Source organism: Colius striatus, chromosome 7 (genome assembly GCF_028858725.1).
Source record: "Colius striatus isolate bColStr4 chromosome 7, bColStr4.1.hap1, whole genome shotgun sequence".
Lineage (NCBI taxonomy): Eukaryota > Metazoa > Chordata > Aves > Coliiformes > Coliidae > Colius > Colius striatus.
This window is the reverse complement of record NC_084765.1, coordinates 15,858,529-15,880,575: the sequence shown is the minus strand read 5'-3', so window position 1 is coordinate 15,880,575 and position 22,047 is coordinate 15,858,529. Positions and strand designations below refer to the sequence as shown.

Sequence of the window (22,047 nt, the reverse complement as noted above, 5' to 3'; positions counted from 1 at the left end):
TTTGGAGGACCAGCAATGGCTATCCCCTCATCTGTACCTCCTTTGCTGTCCAAATGCCCTGCTTAAACTTTATCAACAAGCTAATGCTTTTTGCTTTCACCTTCCCTCTTGTCTAATACCTGAGACGGGACACAAAACCACTTCTGCAAAACATATCCAGTAATGCTTACTGGCAGGATTGATGTAAAACAAAAGTGACTGCTTTCATTGTATGCTACTCCAGGCTCAGCATGCCCTTATTGTTATTTCTGGATGTCTCAATTCAGCATTGCAGTGGTGTGTTTTATATATACAAAATATGAGTGGCAATGTGTGTCAGATTAAATAGTAAACAGGTCAGAGAGAGCCCTCTGATGTGTATTTATAGCTCACTGACATCAGCAGGAGCTACAGGCAAATTCAGCCTATGTGATAAGTGAAAAAGTGTGCCTTAAGCAAAAGGAGCAGAGGTTGCTGCAAATTGTACATTTAAGTGAACATTACTTGTAGCTGTCTTAATATATACCCTACTTACATTGTATATCTAACCTTAGTGATTAGCGCCTGTTAAGTATAAATGTGGTGACAAGCTGTACCTTTCTGTAGTTGCTTAAAAGTTACAGATAGGCATGACTGAGTAGTTGAAGGACATTGAATTAAACATGCTTGAATTAATAGAGTAATGACTGGTACTGCTCAGAGCTATAAAATAAACACTAGCTAGAGCTCTGTGCTATGTGGCAACCAGATCAAGCCATGGGGTTGCTGGAAGTATTCTGAAATGACTCAACTTTTGTTGTGAAGTGAGAGAGATAATCCTAAGAAAGCTCTCTATGTAGGCTCCCTGTGCAGTTAATGTTTTAAACCCGCCTTTGGCTTGTTGTTATGACTTCAAAGATACTCTAAAGCCTTTGTTAAATTGATCATTAACTCTACCATGTTATAATTAGACATTTGAACTTGGCTGCATTCAAAAAGAAAATGCAAGAATGAAAATCCTAACCACTGTTATTTCTCTGCAGCTCATCAGTATGGTCAGAGACAGATTAAAGTTCCACAGAAGTTAAAAAGCAATAGGAATTGAAGGCATTATCCAGCCTTGCGGGAAAGATAGGGAGCCATTAATCCACAAAGTTTTTCTTTGGAAGTATAGAGCGAGAATAATGTCAGGAACCTGAAATAGGTTACTGGTGGAGATTTAGATTTAAGCTCATAAAACCATTTAGATAGGAATGTTGGGCTAGAAGCGTGAGTTGTGGAAGCCTTAAGTTTCAGCATCTGTACATCTTATATTCCACGTGGTTGTATGCTGCTGCTAACCTATCAGGAGTCTGTAAATCTGAAGTAGGAAGCCCTGTAAGGCAGTCTCGAAAAATAGCAATAAGCCCAAGCGGCAGCTAAGAAGATTGAGGGTTGGACACTGTGGTTTATGAGGTCCAGGGCTGGGAGAAGCTCAGCCCTGTGTCTCCCACTTTCTTTCCTCAATCTCTCCTGATGGAGTACGAGTCGAGACAACAGCTGGTAGCTACTATATGCCCGGCTGCATAGTGGATGGGAAAACCCATCTCCATAGTAACAGAGAAGGCACTGCATGTGCTGCTCCTGCTCTATCTGGGGCGTAGCTGGCTAAAGACATCTGGTCAGTGTAGCAAATTCTCAGGGGAAATTAGCTCATTTCATCTGATAGTAACCACAGAAACTTTTGACTTAGTTTAATAGTATGATGCTGAACATGAGATAAAACTGACGGTTCAGCAGTTTCGAAAGTCAAAGATTATCTAACTACTTTAAGACAAATATTTTTATAAGGAAGGCTATTGCTTGTGCTCATTCCTCCACCCCGCCTCCCCCCATGGTGATATTTCTGTCTAAATGATAGTGATTCTTCAGTGTGGGATGGATTTTAGGAATTTAAAGGCAGTTTTCTCTCTAAATATTTATTTCTTTTGCTTACATGAGCTCTTTTTATTATACAGTGAACCTTCTGAGCCTGTCATCTTTGTGGAGCTCGAGGTAGGGTGAGATACTGTGTTAACATACTATGGCTTGTACTCCAGAAAGTTTGCTCCCTACCCTCAAAATCTTGAGTCAATTAACTCTTCACTGTTTTCAAAATAAATATTCTGAACAGCTCATACAGCTACAAATAAACCTCAAAAAAATGGTGTATATATGCAAAAGTCTTGAGCTATTTAACATCAGTGAAATCAATTCCAGATCTTATTTTTCTGTACAATATGGGAAAATTCCTAATTAATTTTTGTAGAACAAATTCTGCATCCAATATGCAGAGACTGTACTGAGGACATGGCGGTTGGATGTGCTCTTGGGTTTTTTTCTGTTTACTATAGAATTTATCATCTCATCCTGTGTAACATTCAGAAATTTGGAGTAAATCAAAGAATAGAAACTTTTTTTTTTCCATTTGCACATGAGAAACAATATTATGTATTTTTCATATGCCAATGAATGAAACTAGTGGACAGTATGTCTTCTGTAATTATAGTGCATGCAGAAAAGTGTCTTATTAGAGGCCCAAGAGCAACATCCTAAGTGTGCGTGGCAAAATAAATGCTTGATTTCCACCATCCCCCATCCCCAATACTGACATTACTCCTGACTATAAATATTTTAACTCAATGAGTTATTGTGACCATTATAAATGAGAAAATGAAAATATGGGTGAGAGGCATAAGTTGAACTGTCTGTGTCCCATTATGGGAGAGCAGCAGAGCTATCAATCTTAGAGAAGCTGTGCCCATAATTTCTGTTTGAGCATGTGTGGTTGAACGAGAAGTGTGTTCATCTCTGCTAGAGAACAGCAGTAAGTGCTTGTAGGGAAAATAAGAGCTGCTAGCCACCGTAGCTCTTGAGTAATCAGGGGCATCTAAAGGTCTTAACAGAAATCTAAGAAATGCTTATAATAAACAAAGGGGCCTGAGCTTCTAAAACAAGTCAGACAAGTGCAGCAGATGTTTGAGGGCCCCAGGTGGGTTATATAGATGTTAATAGACCACATGAGCTGAAACCAGTTAATGAAAGAAGTTTAATCAATCTGAGTTCATTCAAGAAGTGATGATGAGTACACATGCCTTATTGAGTGAAGATTCATTGGTTTGCTTTCTCTTCTGAGCTTATGCTCTGTTGAGTCAAATTAAATCTCTGTGGAGATTTACCCAAATGATTCTCTTTCCTACCTGGAAACAGTCACGTAACAATGTGAAGAAGTATATGAGTATGTGGTGATAGCACATTGAGGAAGCCTTTCCTGTTTCACTCAACTTCATCTTGAGCTTCGTGGCAAGCAAACTGTCCTTGAAACTGAAAAATAAACCTATTGGTTTCATAGTTTTAAACAATTCCTTTCTGAAACTGTATTGCATTTGTTCACTTATTTTTTTGTAAACGTGGGTTGTGGGAATCAGTTGGAAAAATTCTACTTAATCATATAAACATGATATAATTATAAAAAAAGCTGAGGGCTTTGAGAGTCTTGAGGTGGGTAGTTGTTTGCCTTTTGATTTATTTGATTCTTCTTATGAAGCCAATTGGCTTCAGTTGAAACTTACAGTAAATCTTCCTAAAGCTCAGTGTTGATAAAAATTAGATGAGCATGATTATTAACATGAAATTTCTCAGGATGTAGAGAGGGTGTTTCTTTTGTGCCAGTCTTGTTTTCACAGTGCTTTCAGGAAGTTTAAATCTCCTCTGATGTGCCTGACCTTCTGATGTATCCAGATCAACTAGTTGATCCAAGAGTTTTGAGAGGGAAACTGGAGGTAGTCAGGGTAATCACATGGACCTCTCCAGGGAGACCAGCCCCAAAATAGAAACCTCATAAACCTTCCTTTCGAGTGAGAACTGATAGTAAATTTCCTCTGCTGTTTATACCATTGCTCCAAGCTGAGAATACTTAATTGGATAATTCAAAGCAGTTCTAGGCTGACTTTGATTTTTTTCAGCTTTTAGCAGTTTAAAAGTTAGGTTGTATAAGCCAGTCATATAGGCTTTCTCTTCATGAGAAGGATAGGTACTCCTGAAAGTGTAGTTTGTTACAGCTTAAGGTGCCTAGGATGCTTGAGATGAATTTAATTTGAATTTCCCCATTTCTCTCCATTTATCCTAGAAAAAAAAAGCTGTGCAAGTTATTCAAGTACTTGAAGCTTTCATTCTCCATCAAATCAGTTTCTACCCAGGCAGTTAATATTAACTTAATTGGTATTAATAATAAGTTGTTTGTGTCATTGTTTTGTAGTTACAAACGTGCTTGAAATACATCCCATCTGGTCACAGAGCTTTTTAACAGTTTAGCTGGTATTTGAAGTACCATGCAATTATATTTCTGATGCCTGGATACATGCTGGCTTTTGTTTGTTTTCCTTTCAAGAAGAATAAATGGTTGATTTTGTGGCTCCATACTTAGATACATGTAGTGGAAGAGTGTAATCTTTCCTTTTCAACAGATAAGTTCAATTGTACTTGTTTTTTATGCATTGCAGCTTGCTTCAAGGGTCATCACGTTAACTTGGATGGGAACATTCAGGAATAAAGTTATGTACAGTGGAAGAGGTGTCAGAAATCAGCTTTGTGTGATGTAGCATGGGCAACTTAGTGTTAAAGCTCCAAGCCAAAGTCAAGTCCTGTGATCCAGATGAATCAAAATGTCCAAAGTATTCTTCAGCCAAGACTCTGAATAGCTTCTTTTATCATTGAGTCCTATGGTCACGTTGGCTTGCAGGCAGAGTTACACAATATACTGAGCAGCAGTAGAGGTACAACCCGGGCAAAAGAGGAGTTTCTCGGTTCTTAAAAAGGAATAAATATTTCAGTGGGGTTCCCTTGAGCCTGAATTCTGGCTTATCTTTGTATTTATTCTAACAGCTTGAAGGTTAGAAAAAAAACCTCTGCTTACCTTGCTTTAAAGAGTAGAGAGAACTATAGAACATGAAGTTAAAAGGAACTCCTTGAATGTTTTTAAGGATTCCAAAAGTAGTCTTTAATTGCTGCCAAAACTAATGTGTCTGGAATTTCTATGGAAAACATCAGTGCAGGAAGCAGTTAGTATACAAATGCCTTCAGTTTGCAATAGACCTTTTTTCCCCCTCCTCAAAACTTGTTCACCCTGTTTTCCATGTTAAAAACAAGTATCTATGTTTAATACTGTGCTTAGGATGGTAACCGTCAAACATGGTTTCTCATAGCAGTGCTAGGAGACACACAGGGGGGACTACTCATTGTTGCACTGAGAACTGAGTGCTTATTCTCCAACTGCCATTGTTTACTGTCTTTTTAAACATAAAAAAATAATCAAATTCATTGAAGAGATAACTCCCACAGCCTGAAAACAATTAAAAGTGTTTAAAAAGAGGGCTGTTGCAGTGTTTGTCAGGGTAATTTAGCACCCAAAGCGAACACAGTTCATGTTGTCATAGCATGCAATATTCATTACTATTACTCAAAAGGTGTGAAACCACAGGTTGTCCTACCAGAGTGTTTCTACTGCTTTTTGAGACCATAAAGCATGCCGTTTAAATAGGTACAATATTTCTAGCTTTAAGAGTTTGCCACCTGGGACAAGTAATATGGCTCATGATAACCGAATTTGCCGATATAACGTCCTAGGGGCATATATCTAATGAGGAAAGCTTTACTGATGGCCTTATTAAAACATGCCTTCATGTCATCAGCTTTGGTATCCCAAGTGCAATAGCTTATAAATATTCAAATATGCAGTTATGGGACACAACTGTACAATACTTTCATGTCTTTCAGGTTTTCTTTTGGCCATCCAGCAGATGAGGAAGTGCACATTGTACACAAAGCAATCCCTTATGTGCTTTTCTAGTGTAATGTAATTGTTATTAATTACACCCTGAACAGTACTAGCAATTGACACTTCTGTACGAAGTTAAATGTGCAATGTGTTATGTGTTCTGGAAAGGGGAAACAGGAGGTTGTCATTAAAGCCATTTTTAGCAGAGCTAGAAATAGGACACAGACCTAAGCATGGCAAACACGCTGGTTTCATCTACCGAGAAAGAACTCAGAAAATGGATAAGCTTGTTTTTGCTGTTTTGTTGCCTTTGTCAGAGGAGGACAAGCCTCTGACCCTGGTTTCCATGTTTTAGCCACCTTTGCTGAGGCTTTAATAAAACTGGAAAACTATGCAAACTGAACTGCAGTTTAAGTAGCTTCTTCCTCTTGCAAGGTATGTAAGGTTGGCTAAAACCTTTGACATTTCATCATTTCTAGGGGTCTTGGCTACTTAAGATATTCTTTTGTTGTTGTGTGTGTGGTTTTTTTTTTTCTTTTTTTTTTTTTTTTGTAAAATCATTAAAAACCAATGTAATCCAAACTCTTTACATCCACCAGTCATGTATCAGTATTTGGTTGTGCATCAGCCTTTCCTTATTTCTTCCCCTTTAGTCCTTAAAAAGAACCTAGCCTGGTAATTATTGATTTTGCATACTGAGAAAATATTGCTTTAAAACAGTGTTTTACAATGGAAAGAACATTAACACCTCTTAGTAACGACATGACACAAAAAAATGTCACGTGTTTCAGTTGTTAGTCACGTGGAGTGATGGCTTGCATATTGCGTTAGTAAATACTAAGACTGAGTAATTTTAAAGCAAGGTGCCACCTCTCTCTAATGTAATCTCTTGCTTCATTTCTATTAAGACAACTGATTCAAGTATTGGTTGTTACTAGTTCTGGTGAACAAGTATATTTTAAGTGGGATGAGTATCTTTGGTTCCAGTGGGTAATCTTAACTAACTGGTTTGGCAATAAGACTTTTGTTGTCCAAACTAGTCTTACAGTTTATGTTAATATCACATCTAACACAATGGGTTAAGTAGGGCAGACATACTTTTGAACATTTTGAAATGGTGAGTATTGAGAACTGCAGAGAAGGTATGAAGAGAAAACTAAAATGCTGGATGATCTTTTGACATTTTAAAAGCAAAAAAGCTTTTATAATTTTTGATTGAATTTGTCTAGTTGTGGAATAAGATTGTCATTAGGTTTATCATGTAAGGAAAAAACGGGCATTTCTGAAGATGTGTGGTGTTGTTTGTTTACTAATTTAAGGAGCAGTAAGTCTCGAATCAAAGAGAGGACATCAGAAAATTCATCCATTTCTAGAAAAAATTGAACAATAAATGACCTGTAAATATAACTCATATAAAGACAGATATACTTCAAGCTTTAGAAAAATGAGTACAGTAGTATTGTAATAATGTGAAGTCCTGCTCCACTGCCACCAGTTTTATGTTCTGCTATGTTAACATATTTGAAACACATAACCAATCTTTAGTTGTTCTAACAATGCATATTTTAAAGTCAACTCTAAATCTGTCCTTCATTGTCCAATGTTTCAGCACAGAAAAGACTGATCTGTCTCTGAACCATGCTCCTGTGCCTTTTCCTTTCAGTTTCAATTGTTTTTCCCTCTTCAAATACCACCCTACAGCGAGGATTCTTCTGGTCAGGTGGCTTTTTCTTGCTACCTCAGGTGCCTACTAATATGTAATGTTGCAGAGCCTTTAGTTTACTGTTGACATATCCTAGGCATTGTTTCTGTAAGGCGTGTCCTTTTCAAAAGAGTTTTGGAGTACGGTGTTGCTGAATTCTGCAAAATATCAGTTTGGGTTTTGATTTTGTTAAATTCATTCCATGTAATGCCTCTCAGTTTCCTGTGTTATTTGATGTCTTGAAGCTCAAACCAGCTGTCACTGAGGCGGCCATGGCTTTTTAAAAATTGTTTTTTCTTCCAGTAATGAATAGTGCACTTGTCCTTTATTTGTAAAGGGAGAAGGGGAAAGGTGATAGTGAGTGAAGGGAGTTTTACAGAGCTGGAGTCCTCGTTTCGTAACTTTGAATTCTGCAAAGAGCTGCCTCTGTTGCACCATTTGTTTATGTTGGACCACAAACTGATAGAAACATGAATCCTAGTAAAAATATAAGTCTTTGCACATAACGGTAGCTTGGTTAATGGGGTATGCAACTTCAGAGAGATCTGGCTTCTATCTCCACTTTGCAAATGTAAGTTTAGTTTGGTCTGTTTGGAACATTATCAAAGCTTTTGGGAGAGTTTGCACTGAGTTAATCATCCGCTTTGGTTGGTATAAATTAACTTCCCATTTTGGTGCACTGCGATCCCAATGTGCTGAATGATAGCCACCACTGTTTAATACTCGCTGATTGCACCGGGCACAGGAAATTGGCACGAGGAGGAAACTGCTTGCCTTCAGTATGTGAAATGTATTTGCCACTTAGCTGAAAATGCTGACTTTGTTACCTTCAGTTAGGTTTATTTTGCATGTCAAATAATTCTTCTCTCCTCTACAAATTTTAGAGGCAACTGTAAAATGCTGACTGAATGGCCTGTGTACATATAGCATCTGAGAAGGTTTTTATTAGTTTAAACTAGCACGTGTTTTCCTGTGAGGAGTATTAAGTGCCTGGACTACAGGTTTAGTGTGTGACTGTTTTTGCAGCTGTGTAGAAGAGCATGATGCGTATTCCCTGGAGCAGACCTGGAAGAAAGCTTAAGTATGTTGAGGCAAAATCAGGTTGTGTTTATGAGACTGTCAAACAGAAATATGACACTTGAACTCTTATCTACACTGAGCCTGTTACCAGTAACTGAGCGGCAGCTGCCCAGGTGTGTGAAAGGAACGCCACGCTTGTAACCACGCAGGATTTGGTTTCGGAACTTGTTGGCAGTATCCTGCAATGCTGTCTTGTTGGTCTGGGAAAAAGGAAAATATTATTTTTCTATTCGTTATCTGGAGGTGGTTGTAAGCACCGTTAGTCCGTTTGAAATGTAGTTCTTGTTAAAATATTATTGAAGAGCACTGTTGTTGCTCAGGAGGAAGAATTTTGAAAATATACTGCTCTGGAAAAATAGGATGAGTATATGTAGAAGTAGAGGTAATGTCCTGCTTTTGGTGACCTCTCACTCTTCTGGAAGTATCTTACTTGTAGAACATCACATCCCAGAAGGGTCTCATAAAGTCTAAAACCACATAGAGGAGCTGGGAGGATAGAGATGAGAATCCTGAAGCAAGGCTGTCTAGCACACAGTACGATTTAGTAACTCTTCTTGGAGGAAGGATGATACTAGTTCATTCTACACGAGAGAGGTAAGAAGTTAGGAACTCTTTCTGACAAAGTTCCTATTGGCATCCTCTGTACTTACTTTTGCAGGGGCAAATTGTTGAAATAGCTCCTGAGATTAAGATGCCGTTGTGTGTATATATAGGTCTCTACTTCCATCCACAATGCTACTATCTTGTCTTGGAGCATTTGTGTGGGACAGGGTGGGGAAAACATTGGGTTTCTCTGATTTGAAATGGGGTTAAAGCCTGTATGTGGTTTGCTCAAAGCTATATGAGACACCTGTATCAGAGTAGCAAGTCAAGCTCTGATTTCCCCTACCATTTCAGTGTTCAGGACTCCTGCCTACCCAGGGAATCAAAAGGAGCATTGCTACAGCTTGTGGACATCTTTTCTTTAAGTTTGACTCTTGATAGTGGCTTTAAGTTGAGAAATCTTCATAGATCAAAAGGTCTGGGCCTAAACCTAAAATATAAATGTAAAGTGAAACCTTTCTGTAGTTTGTGTAAAATATAACTCTGTTGAAAAACACTATTTTTCACAAGCAGGCATTGATTTAATGTAAAAGATAGTTGAAAACTAGAGGTCTCTAGCTTCCCATCCTTACCAGTCTTTCTTTTTTTTCTTCTGCCCTTTTCTAATAGAATGGAAATGAATAAGGAGGAAAAATTAATATTCATAGAAAGCTGAAGTTTACTTTCTGCTTTTCAAAACCAGAGGAATAGTTTTTTTTCAGCCAATAAAAATTCTAAAACTTTAAAATTAATAAAAAATATTATTTTTAAAAAATATATTAAGAATTAAAAATCTTTCTAATTTTTATTTTCAAAGTTGTTGTTACTTCCTGGCTGCTGTCACACTGTAGCCTCATAGAAATAAAAAAAACCAGAGTACATCAGTATGTCTGAAACCATTAGATTTTGAGCGTTGCTGTTACCTACCACTGTATAGCAGGTGACCAGAGCTTGGCCATTACATCCTAAAAATGCCATCTACCATTACATGCCCTTATAAAGATACAAAGTGAAGGTATTGCAGGTTAAGCTAGGCTAATAACAGCCAGATTCCTCCTTTCATGTGGCTCTGCTTTCAGGTAAGTGGTATTGTGCAATATTTGTTTTTTCTCAGAAAGGAATCACTGTTACAACACTATAGTCTGAGGTTATAAGACAAATATGGTTTGCTGGAAGGCATAATAGCTTTTATTGCCCTGTCATTTATAGCTGGGAAAACCCAGCCATACAGTTCTTTCATGAGATCACCTAAGAAATTTGATGTTAGCCGTGGAGCAAAGGGAGGACTTGTAAACTGCTCAGTGTAGGGTGTGGTGGATATGAAGTATCTGTTTATAAACGAGTGAAGAAGCTTATTTAATAAAAAGCATGCAAAAAGATACTTACCAGGATAAAAATAGTCAGTTCAAGGAAAGCAGCCACCGTGTAAAGCTTTAATATGAAAAGTTCTCTATAACATAAAAATATATTCTACTTGGCTTAGACTGTTTTTTTTTTTAAGTCTGTAACAGTTCCTTTCTACTCATTTTAGCATATTGTATGTACTAATGAATGAATATGCATCTCCGTGAACACTGTGTGTGTGTGCTTGAGTAGGTGAATAGTTCTTTTGAATTCAGTGAGATATAAAATTAAACACAAGCTACACTGAGCAGAAGCCAGAGCATCTTTCACTTTGCAGGAGAGAGTCCTGTATGAATTCCTGCAAGATACTTTTATCAGGCCCTGAATAAGAGGTTCATGAAATAAACACAAAGGAGTGGGATTTTATTAAATCACTTTTGCACCGGTGTTATAATCCCATCACTTCCTTTCTCTTGCCAGATACTTGAAGTTAAAAGTCTAGCTCTTGAGCACACTTTGTGATAAGGGAGAACTCCACACTAAAACAAGCGTTATAAACTAAATGTGCCAGTCCAGCTTGATTGACTTCTGTAAATTCCTGGAGGGATATCATCAGCAGCTAAGTTCAAAAGCTCAGGATGACTACATTATGAGGAGACTTGCGTGGGGGTGACGCAAGTTGTGTGGAAAGTTGTTCTAACACAGCCGTGCTCTGAGCCAATGCCTTCAAGTGCATAGTTGTTACCCCACTGACATCTGAGGCCTTTTGTAGTCGGTGGAAAAAATTCAACTGCCTGAGTTTGGACTTGGCTGAAAGCTCTAGTGAGAGGAGGGTTAAGGAAATCAATTAAAGGCTTTTTAAATGCACCTAAGGGAGCTAGGTGCCCAACTCCTATTGAAATTCAATAGGATTTAGTTGCTTTGGAGACTTTGGAAAATCTCAACCTAAAATTGCAGACGTGCAGTATTATTTACTGGTCCCAGTGCTATTGTTCTGTGCTCTTGGCACTGCTAAGGGAAAATAGAAAAGCTTCATCACAGTCAACTGTTCTGACTCCGTCTCCTAGTAAGCCTGAAAAACATGAAACACTTAAAAAATATTCCTTCATCTTAATTAAAGAACATTAATAAGGAGACTTTAATGATGTTCAGTAACTTCTTAGGATTAATTATAGGCTTTTGAAAATAGAAACGTGATTCCAATACCATGTTTTTTGTTTTCTGCTGCCTGTTTAATCATATGATGCCAAGTATGATAGATAAAAGATCTTGGCAAATGCTATTAAGGTTTTTGAAAGTCAGGAACATCAAGTGTTCTGGCCCTACACCTTTTTTTTTTTTAAAATTTATCATTATTGATTTTTGCTTGAAAAGATGAAATTTCCAAGATCTTTGGAAGTGAGAAGATTAAGTAGAGGGAGAAAAATCACCAGTCTTAAATAGCGCTTTTGGCACTTGCTCTTGCTCAGTATTTATGTGTATGAAAACCATTTATCTTTTTATTTTTGATCTGTACTTCATCAAGTTGGGATTTTTACTTTATTGAGATTGGTGTCTGTCATTGTTTGTTTGCCTAGGCCATCTGATTTTTCTATTCTATGTATCTTAGAAAACACAGTACAGCTCTCAGGAAAAAAACCCTTGCCTTTCTCAACAGAACAAAGAGGGGCCTCTCTATACAAAGTGAGTGAGATTAGAAGCAACAGTTGCCTTCACTGCAGTTAATTTGCATACCCTGCTCTGGCTATACACAAGTGCTGTCTGAAACATTTTGCAAGCCCTGATGTGTCAGGTGAACAGTGGGCTATGAAGTGGACTGTAGCTCTCTCTGAACTGACGTGAAGCCTGCAGTGATTCGCTTTTCTTCTGCTTCTCTTCTCAGTCTAAAGGCAACCTATGGCTCTATGATCCTGCTTGTTTTGACCTTTCAGGGGTGGTAGAGGATATACTGAGCCTCTTTATCTGTTGTCCAGTCCAATTCCACAGCCCTTAGCTGACAGCAAGTGCACCATTCTTCACTTTGCATTAGCATCAGCAGATCTATTGTCCCCTCTCTTGGCTCCTTCATAGACCCCCTTGCCATGACATCTGAACAAAACTTTCAGCAGTGTCCTTGCTCCACTACTGCTGCCTGAGACTGCAAGGAGGCTACTGTTCCCCTTTCCTGTTGGCGTGCCGCCTCTGTGGCAGAGCTTTTCCATTTGTAAGCTTTGCCTTGCAAATAGGCATTGGTACAAGTAGTTCTGCAGGAATGCTGTAGCTGAGCTAATGCTGGTTGGCATGCAATCTCTATATGATCTATAGGAGAACTTATTTCCTTGTTTAAAGGAATTCATGGGAACTTTATCATCTCTCAAGCTAGAATCTGAAAGAAGACAGATTTGAGAGAATGGGAATAATACGTTTGATCCTTCCAATGAGGATAACATAAGAGAGGTTGTGATATGGCAGAGATGGATAGATGTCATTTTCTCAGTAAAATATAGGAGGAAATTATTATAGTATAAGAAGTGTGTGTGCATATGAGGCTTAAAGTCATCAGCTTCATCAAGGCTTCTTGTTTCCCTGTGCTTGTGATCACCCTTTCCTCCTAGGGCAGCATACTCTATGGCAGATAGAATAAGCCGCATGTCCTCTCTATTCTTGAGTAGCCAATCAGAGTAACTTGTAGTTTGCTTTGCCTTCTTGCTTCCAAAACACGTATTTTTACCTCTCTTATGTTTACGGAGTTCATTGAAAAAAGTCTAGACTCAAAGTAAAGGCATTCTTGTTCAAAACAGGTTTCAGATGAGCTCATCTGGTCATAGAATCGTTATGGTTGGAAAAGACCTATAAGATCATCAAGTCAACCTCACACTGCCAACTAAACCATATCCTTCAGCCACCTCATTTATATATCTTTTTAATATCTTTAGGGATGGTGACTCCACCACCTTCCTGGGCAGCTCATTCTAGTGCTTAACAACCCTCTCAGTGAAAAAGTTCTTCCTACTGTCCAATCTAAACCACCCCTAGTGCAACTTGAACCCATTTCCTGTTGTCCTGTCATTCATTACTGGACAGTAGAAATTGATTCAATTGAAGAGATCCTCATACATCAAATACTTGCATGAACTTCTGTGATGCTCCATGACTAGGTACAGCTTTGAGGTCCACAGGCAAAGGCTCAGGCAATATATTCTCTATGCAGACATCCTCTCAGCCTGCAAAGACAATTCCTTTATCTGTTAAACAACTGTTGTTACTGTGTCACGATTCAGTCTGTGTCAAGGTCGTTTTGTGCTTTGTTTCCCGCCCACCCCCCGCTCCTGGGCTATTAATCTGTCTGCTTAAAAACATCTCCTTCAGATAATTTTAGGGACTCTGTCCTCCTTTTTGGAGTTGCTACTGCACATTATCTCACAGTGTGGGTACCTCCCAACGTTGGATTTTAGCTCTTCTAATCCAATGGAGATTCCATAAGTAAAAGAAGGACTTTTCAAAATGCATTTACTAGCAAAATAAAACAGAAAATAATTTTGCTAATATACTCAAGTGTATTTGGTTTCACAGATATAACTCTCCAGTCACACAGCTGAACAGTCACAGTCCTTTTCATAACTGTAATGGAAGGGACTTTCCTGTTCTTTTGCCTAATAGCATCCTGAAGGTGATAGTTAAAGTGTCTTGACCCATAGCAGGTCCAGTTCTTCAGTGTAAGACATCACAGCTCTAATTTGCGTCCTGCTCTGTGTTTCCTCTGGGTGGTCTTATTATGAAACTGTGATTAATCCGTGGGAACTGTGGAGATCTAAGCTGTAAGGACAGATAGCATGAGTATGTTTAACAGGAGACTGCATCTTTATGGATCCTGCTTAAGTTCCTTTGTCAGGTGATGTGACCTGTACTTTAGCTGGGTGAATAAATTATGACATATCAGTCTTGGACTGAGCATAATTTTTATGTTTTGATGGCTCTTTCATGATACTTCAAGCAATTCTCAAAGCTGTCCATGTAGCACCTGATCAGCTTAAAGAAACTTTTGTTTCCACATCAAAAGTATGAAAGTGAGTAGTGAAATGCACTGAAAAATCTGTTATGAGACTTCTGAAATGGACTCCACATGCTAACTCCACTCCTGCACCAATGCACCAGTGAGGACTTGGGCTCCTTTATGAGAAATATTTAATTCCCTGGCATCTGCTAAATGGCTACCTGGAGATCTTCTGTAGTTTCACTAAGCACTCTACCACATCAGAAATGCCATGGGGTTGTCACACTAGTCTTGCCTACTTGTTCCTTTTAATTGAAAGTTGTGAATTTACATGTGAGAAGTTGCTCACAGCTGCAGAGCTACCGACACTGATAGAGTTCTTCAAGAAAAGAAATCTGCCTATCTATATGTTCCTCATCCAGAGTTAATCTAGTACTTGTCTGTGTTGGGATCATGTGGCTGAGATGTCATGAAGATGTTATTAAGCAAGAGCTCCAATCTCTTCTCCTAAGCAAGAAGGCTCCTATATGACCACAGTACAATGGTACACAACTGCCACATCTGAGAAGGCTCTTTTTACCATGTCAATCTAAGTTTTGGGGTTTTGTTTGTTTGGGTTTTTTTAATCTGCGTGTTATATTTCTATTTTCACCTTGTAAAAAGGAGATCACAGTTGAGTTACATAGGATTGCACAGGTCCCTCTCATAGTGCGGTTCTTGTGTGCCTGCAATGTTAACCAGGAAAACTTCACTGAGTTTTAATACCCACTCCCACTAGTGTTTTGCAGGCAGATATTTTCCTTGTTTTTTCATTTTTCCTTGTGCTGAATGTTGATTTGCTTCTTATTTCACCCATTCTTTATACCCACTCTTGTCTGCTCAGCATTTTATCCTTCTTTTTCCCATATCGGCTTCTCAAAGCCGTATTTCCATCTGGGTGATTCATTACGAGAGGAGTGATTTTTTTATATACAGTACACTTAGTAGGTAGATGTTAGGCAATTCAGAGAAAGTATTGAAGAAACAGTGGGCTGAATTAATCTGTAGAGCAACTCTGATTTGCTGATATTCTCAGATTTGAAGTGTTGCTGCTCTCTGCCAAGATAGCCTTAGTTACCTATTTACCTTAGTTAACTATTAGCCTTAGTTACCACCAGGATAAATTAACTAAGGATCAGGTTGTCATTCTTCTAGTTTATGTAAAGTTTTATGTTATATGTTATGTTGTTAATTGAGAAAACAGGCAAAGTTTTAGTAGCTCAGGAAGGCATAATTTCCTAATGTATTTTTTTACTTCTTGTCTGCAAGTTTCTGGCTGCTAATACAAGTGTGTACCGACAAATTCATCAGCCTCCCTCACCCCCAGGAGACTACTTATTAGACTTATGCAATGCAAGATATTAAAACCACTTTTGTCTGTCACATAGCCATAGGCAGGGGAGGGGGAACTTGCCAGTTGCTAATGGATACCTGCAGTTTTTGTGTATGACCATGAAGAACAGCTTGTGCACTTTCACCCCCGATGTTCCCTGAATAACTTGGGTCTCATTTAGGTCAATAAGCCTTTATCAAAACGTCAGGAGTGAAAAATGTGTCTTGGTGTAAGCCGACTGGTCGTTCCCTCCAGTCACTGGAGTCTATAGGACAATCAATGTTCTCTAAGCTTGTCTGCATGTCACGCAAAGAGCTGGATGACAGTAACCATTGACTGCCTGTCTGTCGCATTGTCTTTGGGACAGCCCCCATTTGCATACTTGCCGGTGTGCCTGTTATCCAATGAACCATGGAGGGCCCTTAAAAAACATACGCGCACAACGCCGATGCAAATTTCCTACACAGAGAATACATGCTTCTTTAAAGCACAATCCAGGCTTTCACTCTCTACCTTCTCGCTATAAAACTGAAGCTGTGCTCCTGACAGGGCCATGGTGCCTGCTCAGAGTCCTGTTTGTGGTTTCATTGTCCTAAACATTAACTTTTCTCTGAGTTTTTCTTTGCCTACCAAGAAAATTTTTTGTTATTCTTTTTCTGTTGGTAATTGCTTTTGCAGATAGTGCAACAGTATTATCTGTGCTACCACATACAATGCAAGGCCGTACATCCCTTCCTCAAGTTCGTTATTTTGAATGCAGGAGTGTTTTGCTCCCTGTATGGTTGCTGTTGTCTTTTGTTAAGGGAATTTACTCCGTAGTAGTAATAAAAAGAGAGGTACTAGCCCTCTGCATACGAAAGAGTACTTGGATATTAAAGTTCATTGACGATGTCTGTGAAACACATACAATCAGTGATCAGAAAAGATGGCCTCTGGTGCTTTACTTTGCTGTGACAATTCAGCAGCACCTCAAGTAAAGCAGAACTCATAATTTTGCCATTCACTATAACATTGTAAATTACATGAGGTGAAATTGGACAAAGAGAGAGTTTCATTGTGTTTGAAATGTCGTAAGATGCATGCTTTCCTTAAAGTGCCTGCTGCAGATACTGTTTCTTTAGATTTATGATGTTCATTATGACTTTATTTTATTGAAAAATATTTAATAATAGTCCAATTAAAAAAAAAAATGAAGGTGGATCCTTTCAGAATGAAGCTGTAGAAGAGATTTTTGGCTGGGTTGAAGGATCTGAGCTTCATGTTTATTACAACTAATGATCTGGATAGTTTCATTATATCTTAAAAAAACTAACTGTAATACAAGTGACTTTAAGGAATTGTGATCGTTATTCTGGAGCATCTGCCATCTTATCCAGGTTATGAGATTGTCGATACTATAAGGGTAGAAGTCCTGGCTAATGTTCTAGCTTTTCAAGAAGTGTCATAAAGTCAAACTTAACACTGTAGTGCCTGAGAAGGACAATTTGTTATGCTATCAGGAGACTGGCATTTTAGAGCCACAAAAAGATAATAGCAAAGTTGACTGCGTAACATTTTTACCCGTCTTTTTGCTGTATACATATTATTTTACTCAGGATTCAGGACAATGTCCCATGCATTTTTTTTTAAGCTAATAATGTGACTCCCAGTAATCTTGACTGGACTAGCATTGTATCCAAGTTATTTCAGTTAGTTTAAAAAATAATCATTGGTACCATCTTGAGTCCTGTTTGCTAATCTATGATGCAGAATAGCAGTGAACCCTACAGAAACGTGGGGAGACTGGATAAAACATTCAATAGCATGCCATCTTCTCTGCAGTCACTCTTTATAGTAAATCTCTCTATGAAATAAGCAGTTCGTTCTCTTAATCTACATTATCCTATGTAACTGTGATACTATATAATTGATTTCTCTGCTTTACTCTTTGCATATGCCACGTGTTGTGTGTTTTCAATAATCAACCACTGTTGATGTTCCAATTAGATTTTGCTGTTGCATCTGAGAGAGTGTGACCACTTATTGAGTTGGCCAATAAGGAAGTAAAGCGGCTCCCTGATACTCAAGGAAACTCTGCAGAACATGCTGTGCCTAACCAGTCTGTAGAAAAGCAAGATTTATCTGCACATTGACCAAGCCCCAAACATGACACAATTGTACCTCTGTCTAATCAAGAAGAGTGTTACTTCTCTTTGTTGTCTACCACTTTGTAGATATTTCCAAAATAATACCTTAGGGGAGGTCTGTGGTTGGCACTTAGCTTGATACCAGCAGTGCTTCAGGACTAGATCTCCGTTTCTGTTGCTATCTCTAATTGTTGCCAAGAGGATAGGAAAGATGTACTGGAAATCTCACTATATATTCATGGAGACTGACATATTGGTAATGAGTACTAGAAAGCTTTTTTCAATCTATGTGAGATTAAAGGAAGAGTGAAAATGTGTAAATAAGTGGGAGGTTAAGCTGATACAGTAAATGGAATGTGAAGCATACCTCTTCCTGAAATGAAATACACTAGCAAAACACTCATCTTCTGAATACAGCCTCTGCTTGTTTTCTTTGGCTCAGTCAGGAAACCTTTTGTTTGAATTAGACCATGTGAACTGAACAAAATTGTGTTCAGTTTTAGTATGTGTAGACAAGCCAAACTGCTTGCAATTACAGTATTTAACCTTGCTCTTAATCTTTTCTTTCTTTGCTCTTACAGGTTTTTTTATATTACTTTATATCATTTTGGTATAGTTGACATTTTTTTCCCTTTCCAAATTTTACATTTTATTTTAGCAGTTCCTAGTACATTCTGGGGGGAAAAAGAAAAAAAGAAGAAAAGATGTAAAGCATACACTGGAGAATTGACCTCGTTCTCTATCTTTTTCTTTTAGGAAATTGTATTAGTGGTATTCTTTGGAACAGAATATGTGGTTCGCTTATGGTCAGCAGGATGTCGCAGTAAATATGTTGGAATATGGGGAAGGCTTCGTTTTGCTAGGAAGCCTATATCAATCATTGGTAAGTATGCACATCTTGCAAAGTTGACATAAACAATGAGTAAAAGTTGTCCTTGCAAGTTTTGAGAAGTGGAAATTCTGCAGAAGATGAAGCCAAGTTAGAGTGAGGTTCTTGTCTTTAGCGTTAACATGGATCTGAATTTTGTATCAGGTATCCATGGCACTGTCATTTGATAACAAACGTAGCTTGATTTGTTTTTCCAGAAGAGCAGAGTGTTTTCTTTTCACAAGTGATCTGAAGCTTTGCCAGAAATAAGTCTTGGCCATAGTCCTGTGTCCTGTGAGCTCAGGATCCCAGACATCGTACAATAGCTACAACTGTATTTTTTTTAAGATAAGGAACAGTCTCTTTTTTTTTTTTTTTTTTTTCCCATTAGCTATTTGAATAATTTATTGTGAGTTTATTTTGCACTGTGAGCTCTGTTCTGCATGGTGGAGAATGATTGATACACTGTAGTTACTTTGTGCATCTATTGGACTAAAATATGGCTCTCAATGCTTCATTTGGAATTGGGTATCTAACTTGATATTCACTGCAGTTGGCTTCCTGTGGCTTCAGTGTTCTCAGAAGTTACATCTGTATATTCCATGTATGTCACAAACCATTAATTTTTTTGAATGCTTGTAATGCATATAACAGTTTCACTGAAAGAAACATAATAATCCAAAATCAATCAGTATTTTGTTAGCCAATGCTGAGAACTACATAAGACCTTGCCCTGAAGCACTTATAAATGGATTAAACAAAACAGATTTTGGAAGAGGAGTATTGTTGTAGAAGCATAGTAATTCTTGTTCTGTGACATAGTTTTTTTTCACTACTCAAAGACATTATTAGTTGTTGAGTAGAGGATATAGGTTTTCATAAACTCTCTGTGATTTTACTGAATAAAAATTGCAAAATTTTATACCTGTGTATTTTTACGGTCGTAAAATAGTTTAGCTTTTCTGTGCATATAAATAAATAACTATATCTCAGATGTGACTGCAACTATGAAATGTCTTTGACTGCATTTGTGCGCTCTGTCCACAATCCACTTCTCTTGAGACCTAAAACACTAGGGCTTCTGAAACATCATCCAATTTATTTCAGCTTGGAGAAAAAGTTCAATTTCTTGATATCTATCAAGAATGATTTCATTCTCCAAAAGATTGAGCTTTTTTCAAATATAAACTAGGCCTGAGACACAGAGATTTAGAGTACGGTCTCAGGGTAATAACTGACTTAAACTAAATTGGACTCATACATTAATGCCAATTTTACTCTCACTTTTAGATCTGGACAGATGAAATAATAGTAAGACAATTGTCATATATGTGAAATAAAATACTGTCTAAAACAGCATAGAAAATAAGATGCACAGAAGAAATAATGGGTAGAAACTGCTGTATTTCCTCGTGAGTTACAGCTAATAAGGAATTACAGCTACTGAAGCATCTTTACAGTTAAATCACTCTTGTCATTCATCTAGACTGTGGCCCTCTTGGACCCATCCCAGTAAAACCTTTCTGTTGTATTACACAATTGCATTTTCTTGATATGTTATAATAGAGGTCTATTGACATATAAATAAAAACTTTAATCTGAGGTGACTATTCAAATTGCTAAGGTAATACCAGCATTAGTTCTAATAAGAGTCTTGCAGAGGTGTTACAAGATGCTAACTCATTTTTTCACTTGACTTTTATTTTTCAGATTTAATTGTAGTTGTTGCTTCCATGATAGTTCTTTGTGTGGGATCTAAAGGTCAAGTCTTTGCAACATCAGCTATCAGGTAATTAATTGCAATAAAAGAAACCAGTGCTGTCTGAATAAGGTGGAGTTTGGTTTTTTTTCCTCCTGTTTCAATTTTAGCAGCAGAAAATGAGTCACTGCTCAGAGTTAACAGAGCAAGTCACTAGTCATGTATAGGTGTGAGAGAGTGATTCCATTAAGTGTAGGAAAGAAATTTTTGGATGCGGTGTCTGGTCATAATGGCTTTATGTCTGATGGGGACAGAGGTGCACATATCCCCCATCCCCTCTCCCACACTAGGTGGCTTCTATGCAAATCCTGCTTTAGTGTCTTGCCTCAGTTTTATAGAAATTCTTTCATGCTTCATGACTCTGATGTCTTCATGCGGCCCCTTCTTCAAATGCCTGTGAGTTGGGCTGTGAATTCCTGATGGACTGAATCTTTGTGGTCTAGGGAGGTCTCACCACTTGGCTTTCTTGTATGAGGGTGAACAGCAGTGTCCTTTGCTCTGCACACTAGCTGCAGCAGTGCTCTAGGATTACAGTAACTCTCACAAAAAGAATATTTTTAAATATTGTTGGACTGTCTAGTTCAAAATGTCTGTGAAATTCCTCAGAGGTGAGGAATTCACATCTTTAATTGACTGTTTCTGTATGCTCTTTCCTATCCTGGCGAGCAGATCAAATAGGAGTTGATGAATGATTTCTAGAGCATTCACAATTTGTGTCCAAAATTCCTCAGTCCTTGTGTTAGCCTTACTAGCCATGTGTACAAAGTTCTGTCCTTGTCTTATGCAGTATCCCCATGCCATCTTTATAACAAACAAGATGAAAGATAAATGAATGGAGTTAAAAGAATCGAGCTGCTAAGTCTAACGTAAAATACTATGTCTCTCTTAAAGCAGTCCTTTGTAGGAGATGGACTTCCTCTCTCCACCTCTATTTCTTCTCTTGTGTATTTAGCCTCTTAATTTAAAAACTGTGTTCCAGGGGCATCCGTTTTCTGCAGATTTTACGAATGCTGCATGTTGACCGTCAGGGTGGTACATGGAGGCTGCTGGGATCTGTAGTGTTCATACACAGACAAGTAAGTTTAAGTACACAGAGGAATGTCCTAGTAATTGATGCAAAAGTCCATTCAAAACAGCATTGTATGCAGACGTGCTGATGATGTCAAATATATTTAGTGTGGAGGCAGACTGTCATTTATTTTAGCCCAGTATGGTTGATCTGCTGTGTTCAAGAGACAAAAGATTCCTAAAAGATTAAAAAGATTCACTTCCAGTTTGACAAACTTGAAAATTAGACTTCTGAAAAGTAGTCTGAATTTTTCTAAAAAATATGCATCTCAAATCCAAAGGTGTTTACAGTGTGACACTCTGAAAAATTGATCTAACTACTTTTTGGTGACCAAAAGGTAAATGAGTCACACTTGCAAGTGAGGAAGTTGTTTTGACTCTGTGTTTGAAATGTACATGCTGGATCAAGTCAGCAGTTCCG

At 38.0% G+C, this 22,047-nt stretch overlaps 1 protein-coding gene across 1 annotated transcript in view; it reads left to right on the top strand.

Moving 5' to 3' along the window:
* Positions 1 to 22,047, top strand: part of KCNQ1 (potassium voltage-gated channel subfamily Q member 1) — a 361,282-nt gene that overhangs the window by 69,898 nt on the left and 269,337 nt on the right. Inside the window, exons 3-5 of the mRNA XM_061999062.1 lie at positions 18,688 to 18,814; positions 20,510 to 20,588; positions 21,538 to 21,634. Coding sequence (XP_061855046.1) covers positions 18,688 to 18,814; positions 20,510 to 20,588; positions 21,538 to 21,634 — 303 coding nt within the window. The remainder of the gene's footprint in view (positions 1 to 18,687; positions 18,815 to 20,509; positions 20,589 to 21,537; positions 21,635 to 22,047) is intronic.